The 20,416-nt window shown below is 37.2% G+C and overlaps 2 protein-coding genes across 2 annotated transcripts in view; both read left to right on the forward strand.

The window, feature by feature from the left end:
• RABL3 (RAB, member of RAS oncogene family like 3) overlaps window positions 1-13,917 on the forward strand; it is a 33,702-nt gene extending 19,785 nt beyond the window's left edge. The window contains exons 4-8 of the mRNA XM_006210342.4: window positions 1,489-1,603; window positions 4,738-4,888; window positions 9,120-9,191; window positions 11,985-12,023; window positions 12,615-13,917. Of these exons, the coding sequence (XP_006210404.1) occupies window positions 1,489-1,603; window positions 4,738-4,888; window positions 9,120-9,191; window positions 11,985-12,023; window positions 12,615-12,680 (443 nt within the window). The 3' untranslated portion in view covers window positions 12,681-13,917. The remainder of the gene's footprint in view (window positions 1-1,488; window positions 1,604-4,737; window positions 4,889-9,119; window positions 9,192-11,984; window positions 12,024-12,614) is intronic.
• An 873-nt stretch (window positions 13,918-14,790) lies between these two features.
• Window positions 14,791-20,416, forward strand: part of HGD (homogentisate 1,2-dioxygenase) — a 42,530-nt gene continuing 36,904 nt past the window's right edge. The window contains exon 1 of the mRNA XM_006210341.3: window positions 14,791-16,320. Within this exon, the coding sequence (XP_006210403.1) occupies window positions 16,306-16,320 (15 nt within the window). The 5' untranslated portion in view covers window positions 14,791-16,305. The remainder of the gene's footprint in view (window positions 16,321-20,416) is intronic.

Consider the following 20,416-nt stretch of genomic DNA (forward strand, 5'->3'; position numbering starts at 1 on the left):
AAGTGACTTTATTCTGCTTTCCTTCAGTCTTTAAGATTATCTGACTTTGGGGGGAGGGTTTAGCTCAGTGATAGAGTGCATGCTTAGCATGCACAAGGTCCTGGGTTCAATCCCCCGTACCTCCATTAAAAAATAAATGAATAATAAATAAACCTAATTACCTCCCTCCACCACCAAAAAGAAAAAAGCAAAACCCAAAGATTACCTGAGTTCAAATTTTGGCTACCCCACTTACCATGCTACCTGGGGCAATTACTCAACATCTCTGACCCTCAGTTTCTACATGTGTGAAATGAAAATAATAATTCTTACCTCATAGGACTGTTCTGAAAATCAGATTAGATGACATGTGTAAAACGTAATATGTAGCACATAAGTACCGAATAAATGTTAGCTATATTCCTCAATGGTAGCTCTTTATTCCTTGTTTAAATCTATCCTTGATCATGTGTCCCCAATACCTAATAGAACCCCTCATTGAGGAAGGTACAGTGAGTGCAGCTGGATATGGGGGCACGTGTCAGATCTCTGTTCCAGATGCCAGAAGACATACAGATTTCTCTGAGCCAGCTGAAACTAGTCAACTCTAACTTATATAAGCACCTTAGTTGCACAGTGTCTGTAAAAACTAAAGGAGCCAATTAATTCATGCCCTTTTTCAAATCAATATATTTTACATCTTGACGATGGAAAAAGTATCAGTTCCACATCTTCTCTTCACAGTATAATCTGGATAATATAAGAAAGGGTTGGGAGTTTCAAGACCTGTAATCTTTTAAACACAAGATGATACCCTATATTTCACTAGGCTTTAAAGCTTTTCCTCTTTTTGTCTATATCATATTATAATAATTACCTGCTTTACCTTCTGTCTAGGATCTTAACTGATTCTATTTAATTGTGTTTCTAAGCTTCATTACATTTTATTATTTTTCTCTCAAAAGTCCATCTGTTTTCTACTGTTCATACTTCTTGACTATGTTTTTCCTACCCACTTCTAGTGGCATATTTCTTTGCTAATCTTACAGGTAGTAGTTTACATAGCTAACCATTAATTTAAAGAATTAAATGATTAGGCTTTTGAGTTGATTAGGTCCAGGTGGCCTACAAGAAGACATTTTGTCACCAAAGAGTAGGAATTGTGTCAAATTAAATATCATTTTAATAAATTTTCATTATTAAACATTTTAGTGAGTATAAGTAATATGTATATGATGTCTCTAACAGTACTATGCATAATGCAGAAACAATTAACCTTTTTGAATTAATATAATTTCCAAATACTTGAAGTAGTTAGTTATTTGTAAATAATTATCTGTAAGAATTTGTAGAATAATTTAAAATAATTGTGTCAGAGTTCGTTAGTCATACCAGGGTGCTAGGTTCATTAAGTAACCTAATGCTTTTATTTTCTAAGCCTTACTTTGCCAGTTGTGAAATGAAGAGGAATTCTTACACTACTGACATTATTTTCTCTGATTATTTTAGGTATTATTTTAGTACACGACTTAACAAATAAGAAGTCATCCCAAAACTTATATCGTTGGTCATTGGAAGCTCTCAACAGGGATTTAGTGCCAACCGGAGTCTTGGTAACAAATGGGTAAGTCCAGATTACATTACAGTTGGTTTGAAATGCTGTAACAATCACAAGAGTACACCCTCCAAAATAACATTTGTAAGATGTTTGATTTGCAAATATTTTCTCCCAGTTTGTAGATTGTCTTTTCCTTATCTTAACAATATTTCAACAAAATAATTGTTTTTCATTTTGATGAAATCTAATGTCTCATTTTTCTCTTTTATGTATTGTGCTTTTGTTACATCTAACAACTTTTTGCCTAACCCCAGATCATGCAAGTTTTCTTCTGGGTTTCTTATAGAAGTTTTATAGTTTTGGGTTTGCTTTTAGAACTGTGATCCATTTTGAGTTAGTATAATGTGTGAGGGATTGGTTGAAGTTGACTTTTGTATGTAAATGTCCAGTTGTTCCAACATCATTTGTTGAAAAGATTGTCCTTTCTTGAAAAGATTGTCCTTTCTCATCGAATTATTTTTATTCCTTTGCCAAAAGTCAAGTGACCATATTTGTATGGTTTTATTTCTACAGTCTCTAATTCTTTTTTAAAAATATCTTATTTATTTATTTTGTTTGGGTTGAGGGGGAAGGGAGGTAATTTTACTTATTAATTTTAATGGGAGTACTGAGGACTGAACCCAGGACCTCGTGGGTGCTAAGCAGGCGCTCTACTGCTGAGCTATACCCTCCACCTCCAGACTCTCTAATTCTGTTCTTTTGATCTGCTTCTATCCTTTTACCAATAAATGCTACACTTTCTTGATTATTGTAGCATTATCGTTGTCTCAAAATTTGAATGTGTGATTCCTTCCTTCTCAAAATTGTTTAGCTCTTCTAATCTCTTTCCATATAAATTTGAAATCAGCTTGTCTGTATTGACAAAAATTCTGTCTGAATTTTTATTGCAATTCCATTAAACCTATAGGTTATTATATTGGGGTGCATTTTTGTTGCATCTTTAAAGCCATGGACATAGTATATCTCTTCATTTATTTTTTTGAAACAAACCCTAGACATCATATCATTTCATCTATATATACTTCAATGTGTAAATTTAAAGGATAAGGACTTTTTTTAAACATTACCAAAATATAAATGTCACATTTAAAATTTAACAATAATTCTCTAATATCAAATACGATTTTAATGTATTTGTATCATATGTATCATAAATGTTGCTTTGTTCAGAACAGTATCTGAATAAGTTCCACTCACTGTATTTGGTTTCTTAAGTTTATTTTAACCTTAAGGCCCCCCTGTTTTTTTTTTACTCTCTGGCAGTTTATTTGTTGAAGAAAGTTGCTCATTTGTCCTGTAGAGTTTCCTCTGTTCTGGATTTTGCTGACTGTATCCCTGTAGAGTCTGTTAAACTTGTTTCTCTGAATCCTAATCTTCTCTAAAATGGTAGTTAAATATAGTAGTCTGAAAGTTGCAAGATTTTTGTTTTTTCCAAAGTGGTATTGTGCATATAATATAATACCTGGTTATCTCTTTGTGATCTTAAGGTGTTATCAGCCTTATCCATCCATGATAAAATTTCCCGTTTGTTTTTTACCTAATGATTTAAAAATAGAAAGAAGATTTCAAGATCAAATTTCAATTGGATGTAAAATTTAATCAAAGAAGGTGGGAAAAAAGGAAAACTAAAAAGAGAAATAAGAGAACAGATTTTTATGTGTACATATATATATTATGTTATATATATGATGCATATGTAAGTCAACATGAAACATGTATATTATGTGCAATATATATTGTTATATATATAACAAATATATACATTAATGTGTAAAAGATTATGCAAGACTGGAAGTGATAGAAATATGTGTATCAAAGATGATGTTTGATAAAATATATACCAAAATTTGTGTGTTAGCCAGAGTTAGTGTGTATAGGGGAAAAAGTAGTCCTAAAAAAGGGCACTCTCAAAACTTTATTCTCTAATAAAGCAAATTTCAGTTTTGGACCACATCTCCTAAATCAATATTGGTAAGAAGAATCAAAGGTCTTGAATTCAAGCTATTATTGGCTTTGATGCAATATTTAGAATGATAGTATTTTTTACGAAATGGGGAGGTTGCATAGTTCAAAACAATTGTGTTCCAAAGCTGAACAATAACCGAGGCTCTGTAAAGTTAATGTGAAGGGCAAAAAGATTTGGTAATTTTGCAAGCATGTGCATGTGCACACACACGCACACACAATTTAAATTATTCAGAGAAAAAGAAAAGTAATGTCAAAGAAAGGGAAAAATGCCAAGCTCACCTGGTTTGTATTGTTTAGATTATGGAACATTGATTTATGGTCATAAGGTGTTTGCAACCAGATTTGGCTGACTGTTACAAATTGAACTTATATCATAAATCCAAATCTGTTTCTCTTATGTGAACAGAATTTATATTCACTGAAAACATTGGGCTTCCTTTCAGTAATTGAAAGATAGTGACCCAAGGCCACTAAACCTAAGTGATTCTTATTGCCTGTCCTGTGTCTCCCACGGCCCTTGTGTCAAGACAAACAACTATTTGGTACTTAACTCTTTCCTTTTACTATTCATTTTGCATTTCAGTTGTTTCTTTTCCTTTCCATTTGTTGAATCCATCTTTCCCCAGGCTATTGTTGATTTATTCTGGCCTTCAGCATTCCTATTTCTTATTTTTCTGAAATGATCTATTTTTCTTTACTACTTATAGACAGGAATGTGTATGCATAGCCCAGAAGTTACCCAGAAGCTTGACATTTTCCTCTCTGGCAAAAAGCTTGAGTACCATGCTAGGTTCCTGTGTTTTCTCTCCACTGAGGTTTGAATCCACTCTCTGTATCTACCCAGAAAAATTCCTGAGCTGTTAGCCTCAGAAGACAGAGCTTTGGGAGAAGTCAAGTCAACCTACTTTCATATACCTGGTGGGCAGTCAGTTATTCCAATAGTCTATAAAGACCCATGGGACAAATTTTGAGTAGTTGGATTAATAGTTGGAACTCGATAGATGCTGAGGATTGATAAATGAACAAGTAGATGAAAGAAAACAGGAGAAAAGTAGGTTTATAGGTGATGGATAAGCAAGAGGCAGTGAAGTATCTGTAAAATAGTATAAGCTAGTTACAGTTAAATATTACAGATCTACATCAGAAAGGTAAATTCTGTCCATTTATCACAGGGATTATGATCGGGAACAGTTTGCTGATAACCAAATCCCACTGTTGGTAATAGGAACTAAACTGGATCAGATTCATGAAACCAAGCGCCATGAAGTTTTAACTAGGACTGCTTTCCTGGCTGAGGATTTCAATGCAGAAGAGATTAATTTGGTGAGTATTTTCACTAATGCGTGTTTGTATCATTACCAGGTAAAGGGAAAACCAAAGACTTCATAAGTTACATATTCTCACAAAAGAAGCTTTGTATTTGAAATCAGGCATTTGGGTTCTAGTCCAAAAAGTAGCAAAGATTGGAGCCAACATAGACTATGAGATGGCCACAGTCACTTCAGCCTCCTTGAATGCCAGTCTGTTGGAATGTTCAAATGTTGTTTTGTGAATAATGTAAATCATGGGCTTTTTCTTGAAAAGATTTTCAAAAATAGTTAAGGTGACAAAGAAGGGTCACTGGTACTGTACATTGATTTTTCTTGCTTTAGAAAAGCCTCTTGGAGGGGAGGGTACAGCTCAAGTGGTAGAGCACATGCTTAGCCTGCATGAGGTCCTGGGTTCAATCCCCAGTAGCTCCTCTAAAACTAAATAAACCTAATTACCCCCCCCACAAAAAAAATTTTAGAAAAAGTCCACTCTTCAGAAAAGCCTCTTAGCGTCATAAACTACAGAATTTACCTTAAAGGGCAAACAGATAAAGGAGAAAATTACAAATTGTAAACTAGGAGTGCTTAATAAGTGTTAGTTTATATAAACTTATGTGTATACAATTGATTTGAGTCCCTTCCTGAGATATTTCACTCAATTAGAACTAGACATTGAAAAGACTAAGAGAAGTTCTTATATAAGCCAGTTAGTATTGCCCAGAGAATGATCCTGGCCAGCAGCTTCAGTCATGGTTTATAAATGTCATTGTTGATAAATAGAATTTCTGCAACATACTCAGTGCACTGGCATTCCAGATGTGGTGGTGGTGGTTTAGTAATACTAATGGCCAACATTTATTAAGCACTTATTAGTGCCGAGTGCTGTTCTAGTGCTTTATGTACCTTATTTCACATGCATCATCTTGACATCAACCCTATAAAGTAGGTACTAAAAGTACTTACATTTTTTAAATGAAGACTAGAAGCAGAGAGAGGTAACTAGGCCAGGGTTACACAGGACAAACCAGGCACTGTGACCACAGATCCTGTGCTCTACAATTAAGCCTATTTTCCATTTAATTATCCTTCAGCTAACATTTAGAATCTTGGATCTGGAAGAACTGTTGGAAATCATCTAGGTCACCAGTTACCCAAACCTGACTGCATATTCATGTCACCAGCAGCAGGACTTGTGAAAACTTTTGAATAAGTGCCCCACAGCTGGAGCTTTGTAGTCGTGAGGTCTGACAGGAGGACCAGGACTCTGTAATTGTAACTGATGACTCAGGTGATTCTGATGCCCTTTCTCTGTGAATCAACATTTTTGAGCACTGCTTGGTTCAACGCCACCTCTACCCCCCTAACTGAGTCACCTTCTGCCTGCCATTCCATTGTTTTTTACATTCTGGTTTGCAGTAGGGGCCTTATTTTTCTCAGCAGCCACCATGGAATATTCAGCATAAATGCCCCAGCTAGTCAGCACTCAACCATGATATTCCAGAGGATTCCTGTTACCCAGAATACATCATATCCTTGTTGAGGAAGTGCTGAGGTTACTTTGCTTGAACATTATTTCCAAAGGGAAATTTACCATTGAATACACTTAATTTGTTCCAGCAATTACTTTTAATGTATTTTAGAATGAATCTGTTTGTAGAGCCTGTGGTTTCTGTGACCATCACCTAATATGTGCTTTTCCTATTTTACTTGTGAAGGCAGGGCCATCTTTTAATTGTTAACAAGATATAATGGTACTCAAGTGTGGACTTTGGCACACACTGTCCCCAAGAGTTCACATACAACATACTCAGGGCTTTTTATCAGTGTACAGCCTCAAGAACACAGCAGAAGCAAGAGGGTCTTGAGGATTCAAGAGAGAAAAAGTAAGGAGGAAAATTGAATAAGAGTTTCAAAAAGAGATAGCAGTCAAAAAGAGTCAGTTAGTAAATATAAAGTCGCCAGTAAAACTAATGTAACAGTCTTAGTGCTAGCATCTTTGGTTACTGTATGAATTTACTTAAATTATTTTTTAAAAAAGGAAGAATTAACATAACTGTATACATCAAAGATAGAATCAAAGTTATTTTTTTGCCTAAAAAATAGGCAAATTGTTTAAATTATAAACAGGGAGGAGATTACTTATTTTTTTTTAAATCCTGTTAGGCTAATTGTGTCTAGCCAAATTTTTCTCTCTTACGTGTTTACTTCAAAATGATCATTTTGAAGCATCCTCCCTAGTTAATATTTCTTTTTCAAACTTAGATAAGCATTTAGAACTATTAATTTTCAGGCTTTGCCCTCAGCCATGATCAATAGCAGATAGCTCTTTCAGCTCTAAAATTCTCTTCCTAAAATCATAGGGTTTCTCTAGCCTGGTCAGCCTGAAATTGCGGAGGCTTAGAATTAAGTTTTGGGGAGGTTTTGTTTGTTCATTTGCTTGTTTGATTTAATTTTTGTATTTAGTACTTTAGCTCTATTTGGAATCATCTCTGAAGTCTTTTGACCTTCTGATGACTATGTAATTGATGTCTGTTTTGTAAAACATACCTAACACAGATCCACCTAAGGTTTGTCTTTTATATGCCCCAACTGCTGTATAAATGTGTTCAAATATGATTTCATATACACAGTTTACACGATGATGTTTCAGTCTATTTAATCCATATATACAATTATCTTCGGTCCTTTTGTGTCTGAAAATTCTATCTGATGGAATTTTCTTGGGATGAAGACAGAAGGGAACTAATATTTCAGTACCTGCTATCTTCCAGACATGCATTATCTCATTTAATTTTCACCAAAAATCTATGGGATAAGTATTGCTATCCCCGTTTCACAAATGAATAAGCTCTACTTTAAAGGCTGAGTAATCTAAACCATGTCACACAGTCTAGAGATGCTGGGATAAATATTCAGATCCAGAGCTTTCTGGCTTCAAAGACTTCTGATTTTCTAGTATTCTGTGATCTTTGAAAAGTCTGTTGTCGTCTCTTTTTTTGTGGTTTTGGAAAATGTATTAAAGTTTACGGCCAGAATTCAAAATGTGAGCCTTGAAATGTAGTATATGGATAAAATAGGTGATTGTTACAAAGTGCATTGGAAAGGAATCATGTGGGTTTAGAGATTACAATCAGAATAAATGCAACAGCAGAAATGTCAGTTATTTCCCAAGGGACACAGACGATCTATAACTGAAAAGGTAAATATTGTACTTGCCAAGGAGCCTATATGGTATCCCCATAGTTTGGTCTTAGGTAACATTTGAGGTAAAAACCAAAGTATTCAGTCACTTGAGGTGGCAAGTCAGTGATGACAAGGAAAGGCAATTCAATACTGGAACTCCAGGAAAAGGATGGTAAGCCTTTTACGGTCTTTACCAATCATTGCTATGTACTAGTCACTTCATTATAGTGTTCCAGATTGTCTCAGCAGATCCCCATTTTTTCCTATTTTCAGAAACCTAATAGTACTGTATCTATTGTTTATTATTTAATTATTTTTAAAATAATGATATTTTAAAATAAACTAATTGTTGATCTGTTGTTTATTATTATCTTTATGGCCTACCTGCATTCAGTGAGTGAGAAATCCCTGGCAACTGTTGTGTTTGGTTTTTGCTCCTCTTTTTCCTTATTTTCATGCTTCCTATTGTTCTTAAGAACTGCATTGTACTTAGCTGGGAAGGGTATAGCTCAGAGGTAGAGTGCATGCCTATGCACTCAGTCCCCAGTGCCTCCATTAAAATAAATAAATAAAAACATAATTACCCCCTGCACCAAAAAGAATTGAATAAAAAAATTTTTTAATTAAAAAAAAAAAGAACTGCATTGTACTTAAGTGAGTTGAGCACTGGTGAGTAACTAGTACAAAAAGTGAAGTGTTGTCTATTTTTTAACGGCTCTATTTCTGCTTTTCAACCTAAATGTAGGTAGGTCACCTAGTTAGTATCTTGGTTTTGTTATTAGTAAGACATTAGCAATCCTGTCTTCCTTTATGAATTATTTGATGATGAATACATTGGTTCATTGTCCTCTAAAATTGCATAAATAACAAAAAGTGGCCTTATCTTCCTTTAGCACTTTCTGCTTTGCTCTGTGCATCATAATTTGAAAGTTACTTGAATATTTTATGAGAGTATTATGCCTGATAATTTACTATAGAAATGTGCAAGAGGAACAGTAGTGACTAACAAGGAGCTTGTGTTTCCTAACGTTTAATTGTTGATCTTATGGTTTATCTTCTAGGACTGCACAAATCCACGGTACTTAGCTGCAGGTTCTTCCAATGCTGTCAAGCTCAGTAGGTTTTTTGATAAGGTAATGCCTTCAATTAAGTTTTTAAACTTAATTTATATATTATGGGAGTTTAAATTCTTTGTAGAATGCTTTGTCCTTTTATTCCTCCGTTCTAAACTTCACAGCCTGAATAATACTTGTTTTGATCTCTTATCTGTTGGTATAATTGCTCAAGGCTTGCTGACGTGTTTATTCTGTCATCAGTGTTCTCTGAGCAAAGGATGAAAGCTACTGGATTCAGATGGAGTTTTTTAAATACCTGATTCCCCTCCTTAAGACAATATATATTTCCATATTTTCTGGGTCTTTTTGTACTTATTCACCATCCCTGAACCCCCACAAAAGGCACTAAACTGAGGAGATTGTGCTTAAAGCCCAGAGTTCTTTTTGCTCTCCTGGCTATTAATACTCTCCACATCAACATTACTATTACTTTTAAGGTTATGTCATCTTCTTGTTTCCCAGTCAGAAATCTTTGCATTCCAATTATTGACTCTTACCAGTATCATATTATTGTCCCGAGCTAGAATGAAAATGTAGCATGACTCAGCAGACTGGTAAACCGGAGCACTGTTTGTCTTTCCTTCACAAGGCTATACAGCTGCATCGCACATAGTGCTGACCAAGTTTAAACTGTTTGCCCAATGTTGACATCACATAGTAACGTAAAATAGGATATATTCCTCTATTAGTATTGAAAAAGATTCATTTCTGTATTATATTTCCTTTTACAAGTAATCTCCCAAGGAAAAAAACTTCCCTTCTCATAACTTCTTTATGATCATTTTTCTTTTAGCTACTTAGAGATCTAATATTTGGCTCTTTTGTCCAACAGCTCAGCATAAGATAAGCCCCACCCCCCATCCCTGTTTAATATTAGACCACTGGGAAATTTTTGTTTTATTGCAGAATTTCCCAACTAGAGTGTGGCAAAAAGGTACAGGTGTGCTGAGACGGCGAGCCCCTCAGTTCTCAGAGCAGCCACAGCCCCCTGGGCTGGCTCGTCCACTTACCCCCATGTGCCATACAAATATTAGCATTTCCTAAATGTGCCATGACATGAAAAATGGTAGGAATCACTGCAGGGAAACAGGTATTCTCTCCACATTGTTTCCCAACTTAAAGAGAGTTTACATTTGGTTCAGATCCATGGCCACCATCGGAATCCCCATAAGAGCAACATCTTACAGATAGATCCCTTTCTGACACAGAAAGATCTCACAATGTATAAATTTTAGATAATTTATTATTTTAAAATTTAAAAAATAAACTATATTGTTGAGAGACAGTAAATTATAGACTAGTGTGACCCAAGTTGTCAAGCAAGGCTTTATTTAAAAAAAAAAATTAGAGGCGACTTGGTTGATTTTAAGAAGAGAACAAAATTTGGAAAGAGAAAGACATTGCATGTTGAGGGCAGGGAATTATAGCAAAAGCGAAAAGGTAACTTCTCTCTTCACTGCCTATATCACAACAAAAGGTAGGTGGATTAAGAGGTTGGCCAGGCTGAGGTGGTTGCCTGATATCAAGGCACTTGGCAGCTAAATTTCACCCAATTTTCTCTACATCGTATCTTCAACGATTTAGTGTAAAGATTTCTTCTCTGAGATAGAATCTAACCCTCTTCCATACTCCCTTCACTAATAGTAATTCCTCCCCACTCTAGAATAATAGGATTTTCCCGTTCTTCCCTGGAGAGAGGAAAGAGAATCAGTCCTGGCATGGTTTTTGTGGGGTCAAGTGTTTTCGGTATATACCAATCATGAACCAGCTTTTCTACCTCTGGGGTCAGTGAATGCAGCCTTACCCTCGATCTCTGGATAAAAGTAACCCAGCCATAGTCTCAAAGACAGAGGAATCCAGGTTATATGGCTGTCAGGCCAGTGAGAGCAAGCTGGTGCAGGCCTGCTCTGCTTTATTAAGACAAAATTCCTGGCTTCCTAATTCTCGATTCTAATGTCTTAGAGTTGATCTCCAGCTAATCTGTATTCTAATCTGATTAACTTTTCTTAATCACAAAAGCTCTATTTAAAGAAAATACTGCCTCTGCCACTATTGCAGTTTCTCAAGTGTTAGAACAGAATTCATTACTCGTTAAAATGGTTTTCATCGTGGGACAACATGGTACTCTTAAACTCATTATGTTAGGACATATATTTTGAAGGCCTCTTTTCAGTAGTGGTGATGGATTTGTACGGATACATCCACTGTACCTTGTTTCTTCTACTAACCAAATACAGACAGTCCTGAAACTGCTGAGTTAGGCTGCAGATTAAGTCCATAAAAAGAAGCTAATTGACTGCTTCTGCTGTGTGTCTTCTGTCTCCATTAAAAACCTACAGAATTTAACACTGTGTTTACTAGAGGGATGTGGCAGTTTACTATTACACAGACGGACGCCTCTTTAAGAAGTAGCTATGCCACTGGAGTAGCATAAGTGTTTTGTTTTTATCTTATGGGTTCTGTTTAGTACCTTTGGGGACTGACTGCTAGGAAACTTTGAGCCAAATTTGCTGCCATACACTAGGAATTGCATGGGATCTCATGCCATTTTCTGGTTATTTTCTCTTTTTTGTTTCATTTATTTTTTTGATCTATCATTAATGCTTCCTGGAATGAGGCAGGCTTTTATAGAAATACTCCCACAGTTTTTATCTCATTAGCACCAGACTTAACTCATTGGACTAGATGTCTATAGCTATTGAAAGACTCTTAATTTGGGTATACACCTTTTAGTCCCATTAGTGGCCACTGCAGTTAACTTTTTCAAAGTATGTATACTAAGCCCTTAAAATCTTTATTTATTTCTCACAGGTCATAGAGAAGAGATACTTTTTAAGAGATGGCAATCAGGTCTGTACCTATCTTTTCTTGATAAAATGAGTTCATAACTTTGGAGAGAGGTTTGATTGATTTGAAATTAATTTCCACATTTATTTTTGAAGTGTTTTTTTAAAAAGTGGGGAGGAAGTCCTTCGTAGGCACAAGCAACTGACTTATCTTTTGTCCTGTTAAGTACAAAATAAAAAATCAGATCAAGTTAAAATAAGGATCTAAGAAACAAAAAGAATCCAGAGATAAGGTTACTTTATGAAATAATAGAAGAAAATAATTTGCTTGAGATTCCAGAGATATGTATTAAGTCTCACAATTCAGGTAATTCATATAAAAGTCCAATAGGTGAAGATTACGAGATTCACCTTCATGCTCTCCAATTTAGATGACACTGTCACCAATTGATTGGCAAATGTTTTTCATTTTGGTAGGATTTATTTTTATTATTTGATCTGTGGTGGCTTTCTGAGTAAAACCTTAGAAAGATAGTTCTTTAAAGAACATCAGGCCAACATACAGAAACAAAAAATAAGGAAAAAGTTGTCAAGGCTATTAGTATTTGAATTGTGCCTGCCTGAGTCCTAACATGGTTATCTTTCTTGCTTACAGATTCCAGGCTTTCCTGATAGAAAAAGGTTTGGGGGAGGAACATTAAAGAGCTTACATTATGACTGAATTACACTCATCCTTTGGAAGAGTGAGCAAGCTGTGGCAGTTTTTCACAGCTTTCTTCTTGCTGTGTCGATCATTAAAGTCTCAGCCTTTTAATGAAATCATCTTAAAACACCACCCTTCAGCCTCACCCTTTAATGGAAAACTGAAAAGAAGTGACAGCATGGGAGGTCCAAACTTTGTCCCCATTCTCTCTGTTCCTTACCTTTCTGTCCCTGTTTATAGATTATATAAAAGCAATGGAAATATGAGATGTCAGAATGATGCAGTAAATAAGCAGTGACAGAATGCTGCAGAGAAAATTTACTCTTGCCTAGAACTGGAGGGTTTTTATGGGTCTGTAATTTTCCCACACTCCTTGCTGAAGGCTTAATTAGGTACTTCAAAACTGCATCTCTATTGTTTTACCTTTATGAGGGGAAAGGTTATGTTAACCAGCCCTCAGTTGTCCACCCCAAACAATCTCTGTCATTTTCAAAGAAGCAAAATGCTGCTATTTAATTGTCTCCACCTTCATCACACACAAGGATGCCTAACAATAGCAACCTTTGCCTCTTTCTCCTCTCCTTTGCAAATGTCTCAGTGGCTGGAAGAGGTGGACTAATAGCTGGAGTTAAATATAAATAGATTAATAATACATAGAGAACAGCAGTCCCAGGAAAGAAGAATTCTGCAAGAAATCGACAGCTCACTGAAATCCTTCACTCTTTAGGTCACAGCTGTCTGCACCCTCTTACTGTTTCCTGTTTGGAAATAGGGTGAAATCTAAGAACTGCACAAGAGCAGTAAGATTTACAGCCTCTTCAGTTTTTATTTTTATTTTTTGAAGAAAAAGTCCACTCCCAAAACGTCCCTTAACTGTAGTCCGTAACCTAAGAATGTTATTCTTTGTGTCAACAATGAATTTATGGAGAGAAGTAAAAATAAGCTCCACAGCAACACATTTACATGAATTATGGACTAGGATTCTTGGATTTCATAATCCAAAGTTTCGGGGGGGTGTATATGCATAATTGTTCATTGTTACATTTTTTACCCCTCTTTTTTGCTTGTGTAATTCCCTTTGCCCCAGTTCTTTGTTAATATATAAACCTGTTTTACAAAAACTGTAGTTTGCTGCCTTATTCAACACCTTTTCACACATATTCTCTCTCTGGTTGTGCTGCAGGTCTCTGCACTCCTGATTTTGCACCATATTAAAATATAATAATAACAAATACACAGTTTCAGCTTCTCACCTTAATTTCTTAAATTCTTTCTGTTCCATACTCTGGGAATCAAGGTATGCTGAAAGAAGATATTAAAATAACAATGTTCAAGAGTGCTTTTAGAAAGGCAGCCCTGGGAATTTGGAAAGGGATTTTAAAGTACTTTTTTCATCAGCTAGAATGTTCTCCAGTCTTTCTTCACATCCTCCCCCACAAGAGTTAGCCCTGATTTCTTTTTTGACATAAAGGAGAGCTATGCAAATCAGGATCTGTATGTGGAATTTGGCACAAGTATGTTGTGACAGAGCCTTTGCAGTTAGGAAGTAGAAACCAAATGCATACACAGAGACCTAAACCAGCTGAAGCTCTTTGTATTCCTCTTTTAAAAAAATAAATCAAGAACGCTTTTCTTCCCTCCCCTTTCTTCCTCTTTCTTTCCCTTAATTTAAAAAAAAAAAAAAAGATCTAGCCCAATTTCTTTATTTTCTCCCTTATTAAAAAATAAAATAGAAGTAACCTATCACTGATGGCTTCAGGGTCAACCTTGAAAAATTAACAGCACTCAACTTCATTTCCTCTTGCTGTCAGGCTTGACTCCTGAATTACCGTTTTCTAAGAGAAAATAATTTTTAATAACCTAAGGTAAGTTTGTTGCACTTATTAATAGCAAAATAAAGTTGTTTGCCAAAATGAATGTTATTAGCCAGAGTTCTTCAAAAAGAATCTTTTGGAGCATAATTTTTCCTAAGGCTTCCTGAGACCTGCTCATAAAAATTAGTTTTGGCTAATAAAAATTTATCTAACGCAGAAGGTGTCAAACTGGCAACCCATAGTCATTTCATACCTGCATGCATGTTTTTTGACATAATTGTATCAGTTATCAATTGTTGCTTAACAAATACACCCCAAAACTTAGTGGCATAAAATAGGTCATTCTATTAGCTCACAATCCTTTGGGTCAGCAATTTGGCTGGTCGTTCTCCTGCTGGTCTGACATTGGGTCGCTTACCCGTCTGCAGTCATCTGGCAGGCAGATCGCCTCATCACACATCTGGCAGCTAGTGCTGGGCTGTTGTGTGCCTGGATGTCTCTGTCCGGGTAGCATCTCATTTTCAAGGAGGCTAGCCTGACTTCTTTACATAGTGGTCTCAAGTAGCAAGAAATGGGCAAATCATAAGGCACAAACATTTTTTCAAACCTCTACTTGTGTTTGCTATTACCCAAAGTAAGATTCAAAGGTAAGTAAAAGATTCCATCTCATATTGAGAGGAACAGCCAAGTCACATTGTAAAGGGGTATGCATACAAGGATGAAGCGAATTTGTGGGCATTTTTTGCAATTCATTCATTCATTCACTCGTTTAAGTTGCCAATGTTTAGAAATTGGATAAGACTTTATATAGAGGTCTTATCTTAAAAAGTCACCCAGCCTACTTTACCCATTTACATTTCATGCCCAGACTGCTGCACTTGAGTTTGTGATACTAAAGCCTAGTTTACAAGATTGTTTTTGTGAAATTAAATGAGGTAATGTCTGTGGGAAAATCTGGCACAAACAGGCACTCAATATATTGTTTCTTCCTTCCTGAATGCCATTAGCCATGAAGTTGATACCTGACCATGGCTCAGGAGAGTAGCCAAGATGAAGGACAAGGGAGTCATGGAAAAGGTGGCTGGAAAGTAATCCTTGCTTGGTCTGTTCTTAGAGGGATAGAGGCATTAGGAAATAAGATTCTTAAAGAATTTATAAGAAAACTAAATATATTTAAGAAAGTAAGAGAAGCACTAATAGACATCTCAGTTTGCTTTAAGTGAAGTGCTTCAGGCTCTGAATGGTTCACCCAGCTCATCTCTTGGAGCACCTGTGGAAAGCTGTCTAGACCCCATCCCTGGTTCAGGCAGCTACGTGTAAACACCTGTGTCCGAGCACAGCTCATTTTCTCACCTCCACAGATAGTGAACAGTCTGCCTGTTCCTTCCCACCTGAGCTGAACTGAGTGGAAAAGCCTTTGCCACACACAGCAGGTACCAACTACTACAGTTCCTTTCGTAGAGAGCTTTAAATCCTCTGCCTTTAGTAATAAGCCTGCTTATTTTAACTGAAACAAGGAATTGGTCAACATTTACCTCAGGTGAAGAGACAGGCCCATGCAAACTCTGCCAGAAACAGACTGGGTTTAATAAAAACCAAAGGCAATTGTGTAAGCAGTTTGGAAATAAGCATGCTGGACTTTCTCCCTAGTGCAGCAGTTAGGAAATGTTTGTGAGTAGTTTGCTTGACCTGTTGACCAGTGAGCACAGTGAAGCAGCGGCGTAGTAACATCCAGAAGGTGGTGTGCAGGAGAAACAGGAGCATTTTTGGCTTCCTACCCTCTCTGGGCCTGGGTTTCCTGAAATTGTCACACCTGCAGCAGAAGGAAAATGGCCGAGCTGAAGGTAAGAAACAATCTGGCAAGTTAGCTGTGGCTTCTTCAGCCAGAACTCAAGGAAGCGTCTGAGAATTCCAGAATGTCAGAGTTAGAAAGGACTTAGACCCTAGTCAAAGCTACTGTATTCAGAGGCTTCGCCACTGTGTGTCGGTAGGCATGGCTGGGGCTAGGGGGTGATAAAGAAGAGATGATGCTCTAATTGTCCATCTCTTGCCTGGTTCATTTCAATTATTATCTTGGGAATCTGTAGACATCATAAGGGCTCCCCTCCACAGACACACCTGGACACATTTCTCACTGTGTCTGCTTGCCAGCCCCTACTCTCCAGCACCTTCCTGTTGCTGCAGCTTCCTGACGGACTCCAGCCGACCAATTAAACCTGTTCAATCTATTCCGTTATTGAGGCTCACGATCAGCCCTTGGCCAGTAGAAGCCCTAGTACTTCCTCTAAGAAATCATTCCTTTTTATTATTTAATGTGCAATTGAAAAATATGTGTGGGTTATGTGCTATTAATGAATTAACTCATAATCTTTAAATCTGGGTTGTAGCCACTCTTGTTTCTATTTAACAATTAAGGAAAGTAAAGTTCAGAGAGATTAAGTGACTTGCCCAAGGCCACTGCTGATAGGTGATAGAGACTGGATTAGAAATTGGGTTTGTCTGAATCCATGCCTAGACTCCAAAAGGAGCTTTAGTGGCATCTACAAGGCTAAGTGCCTTAAGGCCAAAGAAAGGGAGGATGTCCCCAGTATCTGAAACCATGACTTGTGTCCACCCCAGGCTTGCATCAGCCCAACATACGCACTGAGTGAAACTGAGGAGAACTGCCCAGAACCTTTACTCAAATGAAGTATGCCAGATTCCAACCTTTTTCCAGGGTTTGAGCACATCCTGAATGCCCTTCAACTGATGCTGAGTTTAAAAATCAAATATCTCCCTAATTAATAGGGATCCTAAAACCACTCAACGCTGAAGTAAAAGAGTTTGCTTCTTTAAGCCTGATGGAGAGTTAGAAGGACTGAGAAAGAATTCTCATTCTTTCATTCAGCAAATATTATGTGCTAGTACACAATGCCACAGATTAACATAGAAAAGCAACTGAGTCAAGAGAAACTTCTTGAAGGAGGCTGTTCCTAAACTGGGTCTTAAGAGAGAAGTGGAAATTGACTAAGTGAAAAGAGAAAGGGGCTAGGGGAAATGGCGAGTGCAAATCCCCAGTACACACAGAAAGCCCTGAATGCCCTGGGGTACAAGAGCAGTTCAGCTAAACTTGAGTTGCTTCAGGGACAGCCAAGAAGAGAACCCCAGAATGTGGTCAGATGTATGGATCAGGATATCAGGGGAGAGGAGGGGAGGGCTAGGAGAATAGATCTGGAAAGTCATATCAACAGTGGTAGTTGAAGTCTTAAGAAGGGGAGTGCATAAAAACTTCATTCCCTGATGAAAATCCTATGGGGAAGCTCAACAGGGGTTGGAAACATCCTTACCATTTATAAATAAATTATATCTAAAATCCTATCCTGCTGAAATTTTTAAGCAACTTATTATGCACAGCACCAGCACACCAATGTAAATTGCATGCTGGTCTTTGTTCTCAGTTTCAAAGGCATTCTTCCCAGCCTGCTATCTTATCTCCACAAGGAAAGGTTAGCTCTAGAGATCAGGAATTCAAACACAGAAAGCCAGATTGCATCATTCTAATCAATACACATCATAAGTTAAAAAAATATTTTTCCTCTGCTTTTATTTCTTCATTTTAATGGATATGTCAACACAAAGCCTCAAATGAAATCACATTTACATAAAAGCAGCACAACCGGGGGAAGAAAATTCAAAAGATGAAATAACAAAATTAAATTCTACGTTCTTAGGTTGCTTCACTTCTATAAGTCTTGATTTCCTTATTTCTAAAAGAACTGTTTAACAGGCAGGCTTTGAGCCCTATCACCAAATATTTTGATTTTGATTCACTAGGTCTGGGTCTGTATTTAACAAGCTTTAGCCATGATTCTAATGATTAGCCAGAGATGGGACCCCTGATCTGCATAATTATTGTATTAGTTTCCTGTTTCTGTTCTAACGAATTACCACAAATTTAGTGGCTTAAAACAACCAAATGTATTTCGCTTACAGTTCTAGAGGTCAGAAGTCTGAAATCAGTTTCACTGGGTTTAAAGGCAAGGTGTTGGCTGGTTCCTTTTGAAGAAGCAAGGAGAGAATCTGTTTCCCTGCCCTTCCAGTTTCTAGAAGTTGCCTGCATTTCTTGACTTGAAGCCCCTTTCTCTGTCTTCAAAGTGCATCACTCTGATCTCTGCTTCCATCCTCACATCACCTTTTCCTCTTCTGTAGTCAAATCTTCCTCTACCTCCCTCTTTTAAGGATATTTATGAATATTTAGGGTACAACCCAAATAATCCAGAACATCTCCCAATCTCAAGATCCTTCACTTAATCACATCTACGAAGTCTCTTATATGAGCTACCTATACAAAGTAATACAAATTCCAGGGATTAAGACATAGACATCTTTGACAGTCATTATTCAGCTGACTGCAATTCAGCCCACTCGCAGTAATCTGCAAGTTCCCCTAACAGTCTATATTCTGTGATCCTAACAAGGTTCACTAGAAATCCTGGACTCCTTCCACAGGGGGCAAAAAAAGGTAGCTATAGTTCCATCTCTACTCTTGACTTGTCTCTCTTTCCCTAATGCCCAGTAAAAGGAAGTGAGGTTCACCATCTGCTCATCCCATCAGGGTGTTACCCAGAATCAGTCAGGAGAAGGCACCTCATAAAACTACTCTGACAAATAAGTCATGTCCTGGGGACCAGGTGAGAATTAGAAAGCTGTATATCAGGGAGCTGCCAAAGAACTGATGGTGCTGAAGTTACATGGAACTCAGTAACTTGCTCTGTCATTTAGAAAGGAGGCCCATAATTCTCTTGGAAGGAAACAAAATCATATTTTTATGTTGGATCAAATTATTCTGAAATCTGGATTGAAGAAAACATAGAAACACACTTGCCTAATGTTAGATTTTATTTATTTTTTGGTATATGGTATATTCGTAGAGTCACTGAACCAGCTGGAGTGGAAAGCTTGGATTATCACAGCTAATAGAAGCAGAGTTCAGATATTGTCCTTGATCCCAAAGCCTTGGGAAAGCAGTGCAGAATGCGGCTTCCTTGATTCTGATCCCTCCAGCAGTAAGGCACGTGATATTTGAAAGCTCTAATAAACTCATCTGTAATTTTTCTCTCAGGGGATTAGGAAAACCAACTGGTTTGGGGAGTGACTCAGCAGTTTCCACCCTCGTCTTCAGCCAATGCATGCAGCTAAGATTGTGAAACCGATTCAGAACTCACACCTCTCTCTGAGCTAGGTGGCTCCCTTCCAAACCACCAGCTGTTCTTTCGACTTTCTTTTCTATTTTTTAAAGCAGTCTGAAGCAAATGCTCTAAAGCTACATATAGGAAGTCTCTTTTCCTTGGCTCCCAACATACAAATAACCCTGGACTCTGTTCTGAGGTCAGCAGTTGCAAAGAACAGAGAAGGTTAATGAGTAAACCCACCCAGTCCTGCTAGAAAGCTCAGCCGTCTTGCTCAGCACTCAGACCTTCCTGCCTCCCTTTGCAGAGAGAAACAATGCTGCAGTTGAGCAAAGTGAAGGCACCGTGATACTCAATAGCTTCAGTCACAGATTGGTCTAAAATTCCATTCCACAGAACTGAAGATAATTTGGGGACATTACCATTTCTCAGCAGCTCAAATTCAGTCCTCTTGATGGTGAGCATGAGGTTCATTTAGAGGGAAGAAAATTGTATTCAGTGGAGAGTCAGAATGCTGGATAGTCTCTGCCATTTCCCCAAAGAAATCATTCCAAACTGCATGCCGCGGCTGTTAACCAATCTGTGTGGAATGTGACTTGCTGTTTTTAGTGCTGATGGATTTTCAAATATAAAAAAAATACTGTGTCTGGAGGCAAAAAGAGTAATTTCACTTCCATTGCTTTCTAGGTCATAACATTTCACATTTAATATTCCTTCCAAATATGGGCAGCTGTTGCCCCTGATCAGTGCTCACACATCCAGGTGTGTTCCA

Source organism: Vicugna pacos, chromosome 1 (assembly GCF_048564905.1).
Source record: "Vicugna pacos chromosome 1, VicPac4, whole genome shotgun sequence".
In the NCBI taxonomy this organism is placed as follows: Eukaryota; Metazoa; Chordata; class Mammalia; order Artiodactyla; family Camelidae; genus Vicugna; species Vicugna pacos.